Source organism: Neovison vison, chromosome 4, assembly GCF_020171115.1.
Source record: "Neovison vison isolate M4711 chromosome 4, ASM_NN_V1, whole genome shotgun sequence".
Lineage (NCBI taxonomy): Eukaryota > Metazoa > Chordata > Mammalia > Carnivora > Mustelidae > Neogale > Neogale vison.
Genome location: NC_058094.1, coordinates 220,784,253 through 220,802,344, shown reverse-complemented (window position 1 = coordinate 220,802,344; position 18,092 = coordinate 220,784,253). Strand labels below are relative to the sequence as shown.

Genomic DNA, 18,092 nt, shown 5'->3' with positions numbered 1-18,092 from the left:
TTTTTTTTAATTTTACTTAACTATTTGACAGAGAGAAATCACAAGTAGGCAGGGGTGGGTGGGAGCAGGCTCCCCGCTGAGCAGAGAGCCAAACGCAGGGCTCCATCCCAACGCAGGGCTCGATCCCAGAAGCCTGAGATCATGACCTGAGCCGAAGGCAGAGGCTTAACTCACTGAGCCACCCAGGCGCCCTGAAACTGGGCCCTATTTCTAAACCTCTCATTTATCAGGGGATATTAGTCTTAGAGGGGTTGACTGAAACATCAGATTCCTAAAGTTCTACCTTATTGTCACGAAGTTTACTGGTTCGTATTTTTATGTTCCAAAAAGAACTAAAACCCCGGCAGCTCTCCCAGGTCCTCAGAGGAGAGGAGGCCCAGGAAGACTGACGAGCCCTGATTGCAGCAGGCAAGCGCGTGCTGACCAGACTCTTTTAAGTCTTAAAAGCAAAACACCTGGATTCTGTTCCCGACACCCCACCCACCCCGCCCCCCCCATGCCCAGGGTCCAGCACCTGTTTCAATCTCTGGCTGAGCTTTCCACTCCGGGTCACGGGTCAGACACAAACCTAAGCAGTCCGCCATGAGAATTTTTAAATTCTGTAAAACTTTGTTTCCAGGCAAGAACGTGCTATGAACCAGGAATTACAGATCTCAGCCCAGTGAGAGCTCCCTCAGGAGGCCTCCTGGCAATCTCAGAGAATTAAAATGGGACATCAAGTGTGTGGGGGGTGGGGGGGCGACGGCCAGGAACCCTGGGCCCACGATGGCTCCTGGCGGGGTCCCCGCGGTCTGGAGGCCGGTGCGCCCCACTCCTTCCCGCGCGTCCCGCCGGCGCGCTCTGGCCTCGCGCGGCTCACCTGGCTGCCCGGCTCCTGCAACCTCCTCCTCGTCCCCAGGCCGGCTCTGCGCTCTCAGAACCCTCGGTCCGGAGGCGTCTTGGGGGCGCGTTCATCTTGAGGCCCGGGGAAGCCTTCGCCAGCGCAGCGTGTGGGGCTCCCGTGATGAGTGGCCCCAGCGTGGCCTTCCCTCGGCCAGCACGGAGAGGCCGGTCCCCGGGGCGCCGCGGAGCCCGCGGCTGCGGCCAGCCCTCGGAGGCCAGGCGGCCCCGCCGGCGGAGCTGCGGCCGAGGGGAGGGGAGGGGAGAGGAAGGGAGGGGCGGCGGGCCGCACACCTGGGCCGCCCTCGGGGCCGGCGGGGGCGGGGCGGCCCCCAGGCCCGCGCGGCCCTGCAGCTGCCCCACGCGCCTCCCGCCCCGGGTGGGCCTCGCCCTGGCGGCGCGGTGAGGGGCGCGGGCTCGGGCTCCCCAGGGCCCGGGAGGCCCCTGCACACCTGCCCGCCGGCGAGGCTTCATTAGGCCGCGCCAGGGCAGCCCGGCGGGTCTCGGCGGCGCGAGTCCGGGCCATGGAACCCACCCAGGAGGCCTGCCCGGAGCCGCGGGGTGAGCGTGGGGCGGCCTCTGGCCACGCGGCCCGAGTCGGCTGGCTTCGGGGTTGGGGTGGGCTGAGGGGCTGCGGGGGCCGGGGGGTGCGAGGGAGGCCCACCAGCGCGCGCCCTCCGTCCTGGCGGCTCCCATCCCTCCGCACGCCGGGCCCGGAGCCCTCGGACCCGTCTGGTCTGCGTTCCGGCCCCTGCGCCCTTTCCTCTCAAGGCCGAGCGCTCTGACGCGTCGCATGCATTGAGCACGTACTATGTGCCGGTTTCTCTAAGCTCCAAGCTCGCCTCAAATGCTGGAAACCCAATGTGTCCCCCACTCTCCTTCCTTATACCACCAGCCAGCCTGTCCTTGTCCCTTCTCTTAAGCAGTGAAGCCCCTACCTGCGGCAGAGTAAGGTGCAGTCTTAGGAGCAGCAGCCTCGGGATCTCTCGTCCAGGACACTCCCAGCCTCACCATTTGTCCCTTAGAAATGCCTGAACAGATTCCTGTCCCTTGACTCACATTCCTGGGGGAGGTCTTGGGGGAAGAACCCAGGCAGCTCCCAGAAAGTAAGTGCCCCCAGATTAGGACCGCTCTCCCCTGGTCTGTGTATGCGAGCTCAGGCCCCCTCGTGGGTGCCTATGTTTGTTCACATCTTTCAAAGCGGAGGATTAGCTCATTGGATGATCTTTGCAACAGCCGAGTGAGAACGGTAAGCCTAGCATCACGGCCCTCCTTGGCGAGTGGACGCCCGAAAGCTGGAGGCCGAACAGGACAGAGCAGGAAGCAGCACATCCTCGAAGTCCAGGCTCTTCCTTCTCCCTGCTGCTAAGCTCTGTGGGTGCTGTTCCCCACAGGCCAGGACGGTGGAGGCGAGCCCCCCGCTGCTGCGCCAGAGGAGGAGCTGCTGCCGAGGGCAGCCCCCCACAGCCGGAATGCCCCAAGTGAGGAACTGCCCCGGTCCCGCCCGGCCGCTGGGGAGAAGCTGCCATCAGAGGCCTCTGGAGAACCAGCTGGGGCAGATTCGGGGAGGGTGAGCCGGCCGTCTGGCTCCGGGACTCTCCCCAAAGACACACTTATGGACTCACTGAGACCTGGGCCTCCCGGGGAAGGCGGTTCCTTCCCAGTGAGAGAGGCAAAGCCAGGGAAGAGGTCCTACTCTCCAGCCTCCAGCAAGCAGGAAACGCTCAGCGTTGGGGGGCTGGCCTCCGCCTCATCTCCCAGTGTCATTAACTCCACCCGTGCCACACACAACCTAGTGCCTTGCGGGTCAGGCCCGGGGCCCTGCCATCTGACCAACCTCCTCAGCACATTGGCTCAGAACAGCCAAAACACAGATCAGAAGAGGACCCCAGAAGTGACCTGCCAAGTTCGGAAAAAGACTCGGACCCTATACCGCTCAGGTAAGTCTGGAACGTGAGAGGCCGTCAGTGGGTTGCTTCATCAGAAAGTGAAATTGGGACCAGGCTAGAAGGAGCCAGAAAGTAAACATCTCACAGTTCCCTGCCACAAAGCCCAGGAGAGAGAGAAGGCGCCAGCCTAATGGGGAACTTTGTTGCAAGGCCCTGGGAAGATCCTTGGGTTGGGGACCGTGGTCTCGTCAGGAAGTCATCGGTCTTTCTCATCTGCTGCACGTTTCTTTTTCTTCCAGACCAGCTGGAAGAGCTAGAAAGAATCTTCCAAGAAGACCACTACCCAGATGGCGATAAGCGCCGGGAGATTGCCCAGACGGTGGGGGTCACCCCCCAACGCATCATGGTAATGGGGGTTGGCCAGCGGGTCTCCAGGTGGAGGAGAAACGACCAGCTGGAACTCTTGGGGAGCACAGCAAGTGCCCAGCAGCTCCCTTTAGGGGCTGAGGTTAGATCTTCGATCTGGCTGTGTTTCTGCCCATTTCCATGTTGTTACCGCCTCAGATTAGAAGAGGAAAATACTTCAGAGCTATCTAGGTGAACCTTTTCCTAAAACCGCTCGCAGAGAAAGTCGGTGAGTTTAGAGTGACTTCCTAAAGTCAGGCAGCTCATCATGCAACACTCAGAGCCTGAGTCTCGGTCTCTTCCAAGTTTCTGGAACTCCACAAGGGTCTCTGCCCTACAGGTGTGGTTCCAGAATCGCCGGGCGAAGTGGCGAAAAGTGGAGAAGCTGAACGGAAAGGAGAACAAGGGCAGTCCTGTGGGCCCTCCCCTTACCCCTGCCGGCAGTCAGTGCAGGTAGAATTTCTCCTCTTCCTGGATCGCTTCCTCATAGGTAGGAAGTGGGCTCTGAGCTGGGCTCCTGGGGTCTAGAGGGAGAGAGTGTTGGAGAGTTGGCCATGCAGCTGGAGTTCTTGGCCGATATTTAGAGACACTTTGGATGGAGGGGGTCGGGGAGGTGCCAGTGTCTTGCAGGAAGGCAGTGTTTGGGACTCTGGTGTCCCTTTCCCTGCACTGAAGCCCTGGTCTAACTCTAGGGACACTAGGGCTACGGTCTTCACTCTGCCTGCCTCTAGCACTGCAGCCGAGCTGCCACCTGCTGTGCCCCTGGCCCCAGAGCCTGGTATCTTCTCTCAGGAACCCCCTCTGGATACTCTCACAGGTAAGCTGACCACCTTCTGAGGGTTATATGGGGGGGAAGTGGCAGCTGGAAAAACAGAGTTCTTTCTAGATAGATGGGGAAGTGGGCCAGTGCTCTAGAGAGCACAGTGGGGCCTAGTCAGGGGGACCTAGGCATGGCACTTTTAACCATCCATAATTCCAAATCTGCGTCCCCACTTTCTTACCCTGGCAACCCCTCTTTGGCTTTGGTTCCTAGAGCCGCCCATGCTGCTGACCTCTGACCAGACTCTGGCCCCAGCCCAACAGAGTGAGAACACGCAAAGGGCAGCCGTGACCCCCCCACTCTTCAGCCCCCCACCTGTCCGAAGAGTCAACCTTCCCTTTCCCCTGGGCCCCGTCCCTACCCCCCAAATGATGCCTTTGCTTCTGGATACTCCTGGCAGTGACAACAGCCACAAAGATGGCCCCTGCGGGTCCTGGGGGACAAGGTATGGAGACGGATGGGGTGGTCCCTGAGTTATCTTGGGCAGGTACAGAAGGAGAAAAGATATCTCGGTGGGGATGGTTAGCTGAGAGGAGGAGTCCTAATTGTGATGAGATTAAAAGCATACGGTGGAAAGATCTAGACTCTCACAGCAAGGAGGTATGAGAAGCCGGGAACTGGAGAAAGCAGAGGAAGTGGCAAGTCTGGGGTCATGGACATGCGGACGGACTCAACTACTGTGTGGCCACAGTGAGGAAGCTACCCCTGAGCCTCTCAAAATACTCCTTTGTCCCCCCCAGTGTCACGCCACCATCCCTCTGTTCGTACTTGGAGGAGCTGGAGCCCCAGGAGTACCAGCAGAGCCCCCCGCCAGGACCGCCCCTGTTCCCCCAGGCCCCGCAGCCCCAGCTTTACCAGCAGCCTCAACCCCAGTACTCCTACCTGCACCCCTTCCCCTTCCCCACGCCCCCCTCCCTGATCCCTCCGTTGCCGGATGACCCCCTCTTCTCGTCGCCTTATGGCCCCAGTGCGGGTCCCTCTCAGGGCTACTTCCTGGGCCCCCCGCCAGGGCCGATGGCGCTGCAGCCCCCTGCGGGGAACGTGGGTGAGTCCGGGCTGGAAGAGAAGGGCCCCTCGTGACTGCGGGAGGTGAGAAGGGACAGGGAGCCTCGCCGGCCGAGGGCGGGCGGAGGCAGGGCGAGGCCGCGAGCGAATCCCCTCTCCGCGCCCCTGCTTGGCTTTCCGGAGCTTTCCGGGCGTCTGGGGGGCTGCACGGCGAGCCGCGGCGCTCGGAAACCTCAAGCCTGAGGCCCCGCGCGGCCGTTCCCAGCTCTGCCCAGTCTCCGTTTCTGGCCTGAAACGGGAATCGTGTTCCTCTGCCGGGGAGGGACTTGCTAGGGTGAGAAACAGGAGGTGGGGGGGAACACGACGTGGGGGAAGGTACAGAGTCCAGGGCAGCGGATGAGCATCCGGCCGGGCCCCCCGGACCTCTGGAATCCGGACGCCCCAATCGTAGTAAGACCCGGTTCCCGCAGAAGGGGGGGAGCGCGGAGCGCAGTCCCTTCCCGGCCTCCCGCACGCTGGGGCGGGGGGCGCCCGCTGGCCCCCAGGCCACTCTGTGTCCACGTTACCGAACCGCAGAAGCTGGAGCCCGTCCGTGGAGGCTCGGGTGTCAGCACCTCGTCTACACGGGCGCGGGGCTCCTCCGGGGCGTTCCGGGGGTGGGGGCAGGGGCCTCTGTCCCCGAGGACGTTGAAGGGCCGTGGGCGCCCGTCACCCTGTCTGACCTTTCTGCCCTCCGACCCCGCAGGCACAGTCCCTTGGAGCGACCCTTGCTTGCCAGAACTGCCTTTCCCTGGGCCCTTCTGCCCGCAGGCCGTGGGGCCCCCGCCGGGAGGCGACGGCTTCGTCCCGGAGCTGCGCCCCGCGCCCTGCGCTCCGCCCGGGAGACCACCTCCGGGTGGCGGCGCGCGGCTCGACGCGGCCGGACCCCGACCCGGACCCCGACCCGGACCGGCGCCCTTCCTCGGCAAGACCCGAGAGGAGCCGCCTGCCACCCCCGGGGAGGAGCCCCTAGCGCGGCGGGAGGACCGGGAGGAAGACAAGGACCGCTGCGGGCCCTAGTCGCGGGGCCGCGGAGTGGAAGGGGGAGTGGGAGCCGGCGGTGCCGGGAAGGACCGCGGACTCCGGACGGGCGGGGGTCCGACATCCCCCCTCTCCGCGCCCACCTCGCCGGCCCCGCCCTCCCCTCCACACCCCTGTGCGGCAGCCTCGAGCCAGAGCAGGGTGCGCGGGACTTCCAGCGCCCAGGGCCAGTCCGGTGACGTTCCTTTCCTCGGCAGACCAATGAGCCGGTGTCTGTTGCGGGCATTAAACTAGTTTACTCTTGGGTTCCCGTCCGTGATTGTGTGTCTCCCCGCTCACTGATTAAAAGCTGCGTTTCTTTCACCGCCTTCCCCTCAGCGGACCGGTCGGTTGCTGGACGCCATCCGAGCTGTCCAGGCCGGGTCTCCTTGTCTCCTTTGGGCATGATCCCGTGCAACCTGCCCTCTCTCCTGGGCCCGTCTCTCCTGCTGGAGGAGAAACTGGGCGTCTTGGGCCTTGTTTGTTTTCAGTCCCGGCATTAAGTCATGCTTTAGTCCCAAACTCGGGACTGAACCTGAGCGAATCTGAGCCCGGACTTCTCTCCGGAATTTGGGCTTTATAGGAATAGGATTACAGGAGACAGTCAAGGATATTCTAGGTCAAGTCTCTAGCATTGCGAACCATAACTTATTTTTCCAAAGCTCTTTTCTGGGGAGAGACCTAGGAATGAGGGGTGGGAGCATCAAGGAGAGAATGTTCCTACCTGTGTGTGTAGCACCGCACCTAATGGCCCGGCAGTGCCCAAATCACTAGGATCTGAGGGCTTTCGATTCTGGCCACATCGCTGCATTTGGTGAGGGTGTATGCGTGTACCCTTCTGGACCTCCAAACGCTATGGTTATTGGAAAATACACTCCCCCCCCCCCCAAAACGTGTATTAAGTAGTTAACTTATATTTGTCATAAGAGTTCTAGAGTCATGACTCCTAAGAACTAAAAATTTCGGCAAAATATTTGGAAATGAGAAGAAGGTTCTTGGTTGCACAAGAACACGTATGTGTGTGTCTCTGTAGGGTTCCCTGGACCGGTGGTATGGAGTAGCTCAGCTCTGCTATTCTAGCCGACATCTCTTCCTGCCGCTCAAGGGTTGGAGCAGCCCAGCTTCAACACCCTTAATTTAGGGATTAGAATGTGTACGTTGAAATCTGAAAGGACTTAGGTTATGATTCATATCTGGGTCCTTTAAAGTATATGTTTCACAAATCTTTTGTTTTTGCGCGCTGTCCCACGAGGCCCACGGCGTGAGCAGCCTAAGAGCAGACCTAAGGGGGAACGATGGTAAGGCTCTCCCTGTTCGATCCCGTGCTACTGACCCACTCTTTCCAGCAGCCACCATAACGCTTTCAGAGCCCGGTGAGCCCCGTGGGGAGGCTGGGTATTTTCCCTGCCAGCTCTTTATTGGTTCAGGCTCTTGCCCCTCAGAATCGTAGCAACTGAGTACGGAGCAAATGCAATAGTGTAGCTGTCTAAAGCCAAGAACTGGAGGGAAAGGGACTTCAAGGTCTATGCCTGGGCCGCCTGGGTGGCTCAGTTGGTTAAGCGACTGCCTTCAGCTCAGGTCATTCCAGGACCCTAGGATTGAGCCCTGGGTCAGGCTCTTCTCCTTCTCCCTCTGCCCATCCCCTCCACTAGTGCCCCCTCACCTCTCTCAAATAAATAAAATCTTAGAAAAAAATGCTATGCCTATATGCAACACAGCTAAAAAGTGTTACACATTCTAATGGCAGACTAAAAAGAAATGAGGTAATAACTAAGAACTAATGGTAGACCAAACAGAAAATGGTGAAAAGTTATTAGAAGCATAGGATCCTAGAGGTAGAAGAAAACTGACAAGCTGACAAGTCCAACCTCCCGACAAACCCCAGCGTCCCCTCTATGCCCCCACAGAGGGAGGACCGCTGAGTCTTGATTTTCCAGTCAAAGGCCACAAACGTGGCTAAGTTGCCTAGGCAAGGGGCCACGGAAGTTTTGAAAGCTTTAATTATCCTTGAGTTCTTTCTTCTGCTAGGGAGAAACCCCTATTTTTTTTTTAAGATTTTATTTATTTATTTGACAGAGATCACAAGTAGGCAGAGAGGCAGGCAGAGAGCGAGGGAAGCAGGCTCCCTGCTGAGCAGAGAGCCCGATGCGGTGCTCGATCGCAGGACCCAAGACCATGACCTGAGCCGAAGGCAGAGGCTTTAACCCACTGAGCCACCCAGGTGCCCCAGGAGAAATCACTATTGTTTAATTGATCTGAGTGTTGCTTTCCATGTGCTACAAAAAATAGATCCAGTGTTACAAAATCTGAGGTCTGTGGGTCATTCCTCTAAGTCTTGCCCTCCCGTGGCTTGCTCCCGAGGCCCCTTACCGTTCTGCACATCTCCCTCCAAATGGAGAGGAGTTTATGGTTGTTCCTTTTAGGACAGTGCCAGAAAGGGACCTGCCTTTAGTACAGTCTGGCCCATTGCACTGCACAGTGGGACTGTCCCCTCCATCAGAAAGGACACTCTCTTCTATGTTGTCTGGAGAGGAATTGGTTTTTTTTTCCCCCAGTCACTTCATATTCTTGGTCCCATACAAACTTGACTGTCAGTTATGACCCCTAGTCCCTTTTCATAGAAACTGTCTTAAAATCACTCTCTCTTACTTTGTATTTAGAGAACTGATATTTTTTCATCTAAATAGACAAAAATATACATTGTTTAGTCTCGTGTGGTTGACTGTAGCCCATTTCTGAGTTTGTCGGGGTGGCTTGGAGTCCTGCTTTAGCACGACCATGGTCTGGTCTCTGCAAACTGGATCAGTACGCTTTCTACATTTTATGATCATCATTAGTAAGCAAGTAGTTACAGAGCATTTTGACATCCTTCCTTGAAAATACTCCCTTAATGAGCACTTTTTTGGGGCTGAAAGTTAAACTGGCTAAAAATCTTCAACTATACTATCATCCAAGGGCCAACCTTTGTAATCTCCAAGATTTTTAAAATACATTTTGGGGAAAAAAATTTGCTGTATGGCTCACTCAAAACATATTCTTTTTATCGCACTCTAATGATTTAATATTCTCGTAAACGTAACAACATAGTAAATGAGATGAGTTTGGCAAGGCTTGTCTTAGGAGACACCGATTCTCTTCCACGATTACTTTTTATCTAACATCTTTCAATCAACTCTTCTAGAAATTTATGACAATTACACATTAAATTTATTCTTCCTTGGCTTCTACAAATCATGCCTTTAAAAAGTAGGATAAGTGCCTCCATGAAATCTTTGAGATCCTCTCCTGTTCTACTCTGGAAAAACAAAACAAAACAAAAACTAGAGTTATTTAAATCAGCCAGAAGATCGTGTTCGGGTTTTAAGATCATCTTATGGTTTTGGTCCAAGCTTTTAAATTTTAGAGTATCATCCTTTCTGGAGAAGAGCGGCTAAAATAAGAGCTAAGTGCTTCTGCTTTCTCTGGATATTACATGTTGACATGGCAACATCTGCCTCAAGGCAGTCTTGTCTTCCTGCTCCCAGCTTGGTTTTAGTATCGTCATGGCCCGTATGGTTGTTAGGAGCATATTATTATTATGCTAATAAACTTTAGCATGTTTTGCAGCACAGAACTGCTTCTGGGCTTCACACTTAAGAGAGAGGATCCTTGGAATTCCAGAATATACTGCCTTTTCACGTTTCCATCTTTTCAGTCCTTTTAAAATCTGACCTTGTAGCCGCTCCGTTACCTTTTGCAGGACTTCTTTAGTTCATTATCATTGTGATCACATCTGTCGACATAGATTTTTGATAGTTCCACACCCATCTGAGCCGTCCGCATCTGTGCCTCTTGACAGCGCCAGCTTTGGTTCGGGGTTTTGCTGGTGTGCCAGAGGAAGTGTGCACGCTGGAGAGCCACGGTCAGGCCACTCCTCTCCTTAGATCGTGGGGGGCCAGCTGCATCTCCGTGTTCCTCCCACCTCGCCTCCCGCCACGGCATGCTCATCCTCTTGACCTCATCACCCGCACCACCGCAGCCTCAAGACTTTGCACTGGGCCAGAGCAGAATCCTTTCTTGCAGACCCAAGGAAAAAGCCGATCCCTCCGAAGTAAGCCGTCACTATCACCAAGCTTCCACTAGGTGGCAATCTACCACCAGTTTCATTGCGGCCTTAAACTCTTCCGGGGGTTTACAGGAAGAAAGCGAGTGCTAACTTTTTCTCCCAAATACCCTACGGCCGCTAATATCAGATATTCATGTCATTTGGGTTGCAGCTTGGTTTGCCAGATAAAATATTAGATGTGGACAAGCAACAGATGATCGTTTAGTGTCCCTACGCTTCCTGCAATATTTGGGTGTTTTCTGTTTTTATTTGCTAAATCTGGCAGGAGCAGCACTTTGCTAGGGACATCTATGTCCATGAGAACTTCACAACTGAACGTCTGTCCAGAAGGCCTCCAGCTCTCGACTCCGCTCTCCTGCTCCGCAGGCTCCGTTGGGTCTCAAGCTCATTGTAGAAACCCGGTTCATTCAGGGCCCCGGGCCCGCCTTTACACCTCTCCATACAGGCTCCACACGTTCTAAAAACACTCGAAAATCTCTTGGAGTCCCATTCTATGTTCTGTTCCTGTTAGCTAAATTCTTTCTATTGTCTGTGTATTTCTGAGACAGTCCATTAGCATTTTTGACTGCATATTTTAACATCATTTGCATAAGAATGCGTAAACATCGGCTGCTGGAGACAGTCTGGCTTTTGGTGATTTTGCACCAAGTCTTAAATGCTCTTGATTAATCAAGAATAAGTCTGATTTCCTGGAAATGAAACACTTCACCCACCTCAAAGGGGTGTTCTTTTAGTCCAGAGGGATGGTCTGGGAGATTTGGGATTCTTACACTTGTGTTTAGTTTATACCGCTCTTTCAAAAATACCCACTTATTTGAGTTTTGTAACAAAGTCCTGAGAAATAAAGGCAGAGGCATCCATTCTGTCCTTCAGTGGGGTTTTATAAGCACCTACAGTACTGGTGGACATGAGGATAAATGAAGCGTGTTCCTGGCTTTCAGAAACAGCCACTCCCACTGGGGAGGACAGGACGATGCTGGAGGACAGCACAGCGCTGTGCCGGTGCCCATGAGGACAAAGAGCCACGTAAGTCCACAAGAAGGAGCGGCCGTGCCTCGGGGGGCTGAGAAAGCTTCGGAGTCCTGAAGGAAGAGTGGAATGTGGGTAAGCAGAGAAGGCAGGAAAGCGGATGTCCGGCTTCTAGAAGGTGCAGTGAGGGTAGGGCCCCTGAGCCGGGGAGTCAGAGAGGCTGGTGCGCCTGCGGGAGCGGCCAACAGAGGGGCCGCGGTGGGGGTGGCCGCTGGGGAGGAAGAGTGGGAAAAGCCGCGAGTAAATGCGAAGACCTTCGAACTGTATTTTCTGGTCCGTTAGAGGCATCCACGGTTGTATCTCCTCGGCAGGACTCGCTCAGATTTGTGTTTTAGAAAGACAAATGGAGGATGGGATCGGAGAGCTCAGAAGGAGACGCGGGGAAACCAGACCAGACGACGGAACTGGTCCAAGCGACAGACAAGAGCTGAACTGAGAGCAGGTGGTCTGAAGGTCGGAGGGGTTGGCTTTACTGAGAGATACCGAAGGTCGAAGGTCGGAGAGACACTTAAGAGCCAGAATCAGTGTGATAGGATAGACGATTCTCTGAATCAAAGTAAAAAGGAAGAGGACAAAGACCTTTTAACTAAGAAACGTTTTCAAGTGAGAGAGGAAACACAGGCAGGAGCAGCGTTGGGGACAGGGGGACTGTTGTGTTTGGGGACCACGACGTTGAAGTGCCCGTGCTTATCTGGGTGGATGAGTCTGAGGAGAAAAATACGGACCTCGGGTCTGTGACAGAGACAAGAACTCCAGGGCCTGTGGCAACTCCAGGGCCTTCTCAGCACAGAAGATGCTAGCTGAGGTCAAGACACCACACGAAACTGCACAGCGCGAAGCATGGAGAAAAGTGGTCTTAGGGTGGCCTCACGGAAACACTAGGGAAGGGAAGGAGAACGGGGCGGAAGAAAAGGTGGCATGGAGGTACGTAAGAAATGGCCCAAGAGTAGGGGTGGGAAGATGGGGAAGAGGTGTTGAATGGGCAAAGATCAAAGGCCCAGTTGGGTTTGTCGGGCTAGAAAGGAGGTTGGACAAATGACTGAGCACAACATATGAAATTATCCCAACTCACAGAGGAGGGCACTGAGGTTTAAATGATTTTCTAGTCATACCTTAACCAAATCTAGAGAGAACTCTCAGGCATTTATTTTCCACTTCACTAAATGCAGATAAAAGAACCTTGCTTCCACAATACCACTATATCATTTTATAAAAAGGCAAGAGCCTTCATAGATAAAAGGCTATCAATGGTAGATAACTCACGTGTTTGTACACTTTACACGATCACACGAGGAACTGAAAAAGCTTACTTACTTTGCCCAGAAATTGGTCCTCAGACAAAATACTAATGATGATGGTAACCATTTATTGAGCACTTACTGTGTACCTAGCTCTCCAATAGGGAATTTCACTTCACAACGATTCTGGAAGATATTACTCATTCGACAGGTGAAGATCCAAGGATTAGAGAGGTTTAAATATTTGTCCAAAGTTGTGAAAGAAATACATTTTGGACAGCATGTAAACCTATGCCAGGGGGCGCCAGCTTCAAGAAGCCATGTTTTTGCTCATTTTAGAGGGAGACAGTAAAGGAAGTCAGAGGTAGGGAGAGCACCGTCCCACAATGGGTGTCCCCTGGATTAGATTTAGAATCAGATCCTTCCATAGATCCTAGCTCTGCATTCAAATGACACAAAGACTCGGGAGTGTTTAGTTTTACTTGAAAGAGAGCCGTGCTGGGAGAGGAGGGAAGGGAGACAACAGTGAAAGCGAATAGGGAGCCCGATCTTCCCAAGCTGGAAGGGCTCTGGAATGGGTGGACAGAGCAGGCGGAGGGTGAAGTGAAGGGGGTTTGAGGGGCAGTGAGAGGGGGTGCCGTGGGAGCTGGATGCCAGGTTGGACCCGGCTCTGACAAGCATAATTATGCGGTAGATACCACCATATGGAAGACTGTTATAGCCCGTTCCTCCAGAAAGATCACGGTCAAAAGTTTGGGAGCACACAGCCCAACGGGAACATCATTCCCGCGTCAGGAACTGGGCGTTGAGAGTAGAAGAGGGGTAGTGGAACGGGAGGGAAGCAGTGTGAGAGAGGCTATGACTCAATTAACGGAATTTGACTGTGTGGGCAGGGAGGAGGGAACGGCAAGGTGACCCCCGGTTTTAGCGCCCAGGCATCACAGATACAGAAGGGCAAAGGAGCTGGTTTCCCCCTCTACACTGTAGCCTTTGTGCCTTCATTTGTAGCTTTCACATTTTATTTGTCTCTCAGTCTCATTACTCTGGTCAAGTTGCCTCAAGTACATTCCTCTGCCACAGTTTTATGATCTGAGAATGGAATTCCCACCCACAGAAATCCCATGGTCCCTTCTGGTGCATTTTCGCCCGATTGTAGTTTATGCCATCCCTTTCATTAATTTCTGTCCGGTGCATCCTTCTCTCCAGCGTGGCACCCTTGTCCCAATCCATATTCTCATAGCCTGCCAGGGTGCAATCCGTTTTCAGCGACCCACTTAGCACTAATGAATCCAAGCATTCTGATTTGTCCACCTGTGTATTTCACCTTCTTGCTCATTCTTCTCCTTTTTTTTTTTTTTTTTAAAGATTTTATTTATTTGACAGAGAGAGATCACAAGTAGGCAGAGAAACAAGCAGAGAGAGAGAGAGAGGAGGAAGCAGGCTCCCTGCCTAGCAGAGAGCCCGATGTGGGGCTCCATCCCAGGACCCTGAGATCATGACCTGAGCCGAAGGCAGCGGCTTAACCCACTGAGCCACCCAGGCACCCCTCATTATTCATTTTGATTTGACTTTTCTGTCAGGTCCTTTAACTCCTAATTATTTGAACTGGTGAAATCGGGCACTTTCAAACCCAGTGAATAAAAAATGTCCCCGATTTAAAGGACCAATTTTTTAAAAAAATTTAGATATTCATCTTTCTTGATTTTCAACTGGAGAATTCCATCTTCCCCCCGCCTCCGTGTTAATGCCAGTTTTATTTTATTTCAAGGAGAAAGCCCAGTCTCTCTACATAAAACCATTTTCCAGTAAAGACCCTCTTGCGTCCTCTCCTATCCTAAGCAGTCACCTCTTTGCGCACGCGCGCGCGCACACACACACACACACACACACAGGCATGTCCACACCTGAGACCCTCCAGTTCTTCAAGGCCTCGCTGTGCTAGGATGATAAAGTTATGAAAACTGTACCCTATCTCTGTTCCAGTCTGTTGCCAGGCCAGGCTCAGTTCTATCACCAAATCTGGCTACCAACAATTCCACAAGTCTGACTACCACCTCCTCCCCCGTCCCCCAAATAATCTGCCCCCACATATTCTGTTTACTCAATCCTTGCATTTTTTATGGCAAGACCCCTTCAACCTTTTGTAACGAGTACAAGCTCAACAGATACTTGCTTAAATCCTAGAGGCGAACACTGGGCTGTGCTAGCCCGTGCTCGGGAACTAACCGGCTGTGTGATAGCAGCAAACCGTCTCCCCCCTGCAGGCTCCCCTGTGACAAGTAAGGGCCTTAGATGCAAAGATCTTTTGGGTTCTTTTGGCTCCAACAGCCGATGATTCTCATCCTCAGCACAAATCGGCTCAATAAGAAAACCTTTTAGAAGATGCTGGAGGAGTCCCAGCCAAGGGGCCCTCCTTTCTCTGCCTTCTGCATTTTCGTTTTTCTCCCTCAATCGTCTACTTCTCCGATGGCAAAGTCTCTTGCTGAATTTGTGGACTCTACCGCAGTAACTCATGGTCTGTGGCCCACGGCCACCCTTTCCGGAGGAGGATGAACTTTTTCCCAGGGGGTTCGGGAGCCCCCCGGTCCGCGAGCAGGTTTAGAACCTCCATCTTGCACAGTGCAATAAAGTGACTGTCTCCCACTCTCCTGAATTTCCATCTGCATGGTTCAGAGATAATTGCCCTCTGAGAGGCCTGGGTCAGCTGCCAGGAAAATATTTATCTGCCCATTGGTGCTCCTGGGGAGCTCTGTGGGCCAGACTCGGGCCCCTCCCTGCAGCAGGCTCTGCCCTCAGGCCCATTACTCATCCTCCAAGCAGCAGGGATCAGTAGTCACTCCCTTGGAGCTCCTTTACCAGCTTGGAAAAAGTTTACAGCACACACCGACCAGCCCAGCCCCTTTCCTCTGCACATTCCCTGTTCACAGGCCACCCAGAAAGAATAAACACCCTCATGCACTCACCTGCATTCCCCAGTCTTCTCCGTGCCTGGAGCCTCCTTTCTGCAAATCTCCCCGGGGAATTAAGCAGAAGGAAGGGCTGCTTTGCTTCACCCTCTTCTGGGGAAGAGACTAGAGAAATGCCCGCTCCGTAACTGCCAGGACGGCTGGAGGAAGTGGGTCAGAAACTTTCAAGTACAGAGAACGTTCTCAGCGCATTTGAATCATGACCGAGTTTGGCCTCGGTTCCTCTGTAGCTCATTTGCCTGTAACCTTTGGCCTCTCTGCACACCTGATTTCAGAGCTAGAAGATTACGTTAAAACAACAGCCTTGGAGTTGCCGTAATCACGCAGCTCCTGAGTCATGTTAGAGCAAGTGCAGCGCTAGGGTCACTGAACCTGTTAGTGATAGAAACAAACCACCACCACCACGAGACATTAATACCGAGGTTTGGAAAACCATGTGCAAACATGAACAAGTCCTAACGGCGCGCCTTAGGGCGGGTGGGTGAGACACAGTGGTGTCTGGAAAGGGCGACTCCACCGAAATACCGGATTCCTAATTGAACTTCATTAACCAGAAGAGGCTCTGATGAGGGGCGTATCACGTAACACTTAAGCACACAGTCTGCTATGGGGAGAGCCACACGGGAGACAAAAGGAAATCGGGCTCATTTCAAGGGGATAAACATAAGTGTGAAAGAAGGGGAGCCAGTGAGTATAATTTTCTTTAGATTTTTCAAAGACTTTTAAACAACTTCAGCCCAAAGACTAAAAAGAAAAAAAAAATTAAAATTAAAAAATAAAATCAGTCATCATGGGACCAAAATCTATTTTGCTTTGACTCATGGATATAGAAGTTAAGAGACAGAAAGAAAATAAAATTAGGGGAAATAAATACATCTCAAACTGTGAACCTTCCAAATATTAGCATGTAGGCTGATGTTACTGTCATCATTATAAATGACCACGACAGAGCAAACAGTACACAATAAACATCTTCAGATCATAGTTAAGTGGCAGTGAAAAGTCGATGGTGAAAATAAACTTTAAAGAAGGGCTAAGGTGTGTAACTGGCAAAAGTGACAGATGGAAATCCAGTGTAGTCAAGGGCACGAAGAAAATAGAAATCTGCATGACACTAAGCTCCAAGCATGTTCTAATCCAGAAAAGGGCCATAAAGAATTCCTGTTGGTGTCTCCTGAAGACACTACCCTCGTGCATGGTTTTGCTTAAAACTAAGCAAACCAAACCAAAACAAAAAAATAAACAAATAAAAAAACTACCCTAGAGGCGCCTGGGTGGGTCAGCGGCTTGAGCATCTGCCTTCAGCTCAGGTCATGATCCCAGAGTCTCAGAATTAAGCCCCAAGTCCATCAGGCTCCCTGTTCAGCGGGGGGCCTGCTTCTCCCTCTCCCCTTGCTGCTCCTCCTGCTTGTGCTGCCTGTCAGATACATAAACAAACCCTTAAGAGAAAAAAAAAAAAAAAAAAAAACCCAAAACCAAAACACTGTATATTTATCCATGCCTCAAATGGAATTCTGTCCGAAAGTATTGGTAAACAGTTGTTTTCACAAACTCTTTTAAGAAATTGCTATTTCTAAGACAAGGATGCCAATCAGAATTAAAGAATAAGTTGAGTTAGGGATGCCTGGGTGGCTCAGTTGGCTAAGCAGCTGCCTTCGGCTCAGGTCATGATCCCAGCGTCCTGGGATCGAGTCCCATATCGGGCTCCTTACTCAGCAGGCAGCCTGCTTCTCCCTCTGCCTCTGCCTGCCTCTCTGTCTGTGCTCACTCTCTCACCCTTTCTCTCTCTGACAAATAAATAAATAAAATCTTAAAAAAAAAAAAAAAGAATAAGTTGAGTTAAATTCTGAAAATCCAAAGATAGAAGAAAGAAGTAGACCCGTACTTAGTTCTCCAAAACCCAAAGTACAGGAACTTTAGTAATTCAACTGAGTCGAGATGACTCATGTCTAAGTTTTTGTTTGTTTCACTTTTGTTTTTAAAACCAAGGATCTAAAGACAGGGAGCAACCAACTGACTTTTAATCTCCCAGATTGGGGTAACCCAATTAAATGAATACATATTAAATATCTAAAGACAGTTTTAGTGTTACAGATGTCAGCTTCAAAGGCGCTCAGAAAGCCTTAGCAACTTCACACAAAGCAGCAGTCATTCAACCCAAAAAAAAATGATTTGCCTGTGTATCATTCAGAAGTTGACATTTTACCTCTTTGGGAAAGTAAGGGAGAATTTGCCTATAAAATATAAGGTTGGATACAGCTGTCTGTTTGAGCCATATGGCCAGTATTCAGATACCGGTATGAACAAATAATTTGGATTATATTAATTGTTATTGCTATTAATACAATATGTACATATTATTCTATCAGTTATTAATAATAAAAAGCTGGCTTTATGAAAATAGTGAAAACTTCAACTGAACTTCTCTAAAACCATCCCTATTTTAGATTTTTTGGTAGGTCAACCTGTTTAGGATAAATGAATATTAGTCCCATCCTAGTTACATAGTGATAACTTTCCTAAGAATTAAGCAAGCTAATTTACATTTTAGGATGGATTAAAAAACAGAACGTGTTATCAAATGTGATACTATCGTGTGGTATCATCATTAATTGGGTACAGGACAAAGTTTGTTGTATTATTTTTACCTCTGCACAAAGCTGCAATGCAATTCTACTTCTGAGCTGCCTAAAAATG

The 18,092-nt window shown here is 52.1% G+C and overlaps 1 protein-coding gene across 1 annotated transcript; it reads left to right on the top strand.

Moving 5' to 3' along the window:
* Positions 1 to 1,403: 1,403 nt before the first annotated feature.
* NOBOX (NOBOX oogenesis homeobox) lies at positions 1,404 to 6,057 on the top strand. Its single transcript, XM_044247039.1, has 8 exons — positions 1,404 to 1,440; positions 2,274 to 2,819; positions 3,068 to 3,174; positions 3,514 to 3,626; positions 3,866 to 3,990; positions 4,207 to 4,438; positions 4,734 to 5,038; positions 5,744 to 6,057. Exons 1-8 carry the CDS (start codon positions 1,404 to 1,406, stop codon positions 6,055 to 6,057), a joined length of 1,779 nt encoding a protein of 592 aa, XP_044102974.1.
* The last annotated feature ends 12,035 nt before the right edge of the window (positions 6,058 to 18,092 follow it).

Excerpts from the sequence above, each read along its gene's own strand:
- NOBOX (XM_044247039.1), top strand. The coding sequence starts at position 1,404 with ATGGAACCCACCCAGGAGGCCTGCCCGGAGCCGCGGG. Across the intron at positions 1,441-2,273 it reads GGCCTGCCCGGAGCCGCGGG|GCCAGGACGGTGGAGGCGAG; the intron begins GTGAGCGTGGGG and ends TGTTCCCCACAG. Across the intron at positions 3,175-3,513 it reads TCACCCCCCAACGCATCATG|GTGTGGTTCCAGAATCGCCG; the intron begins GTAATGGGGGTT and ends TCTGCCCTACAG.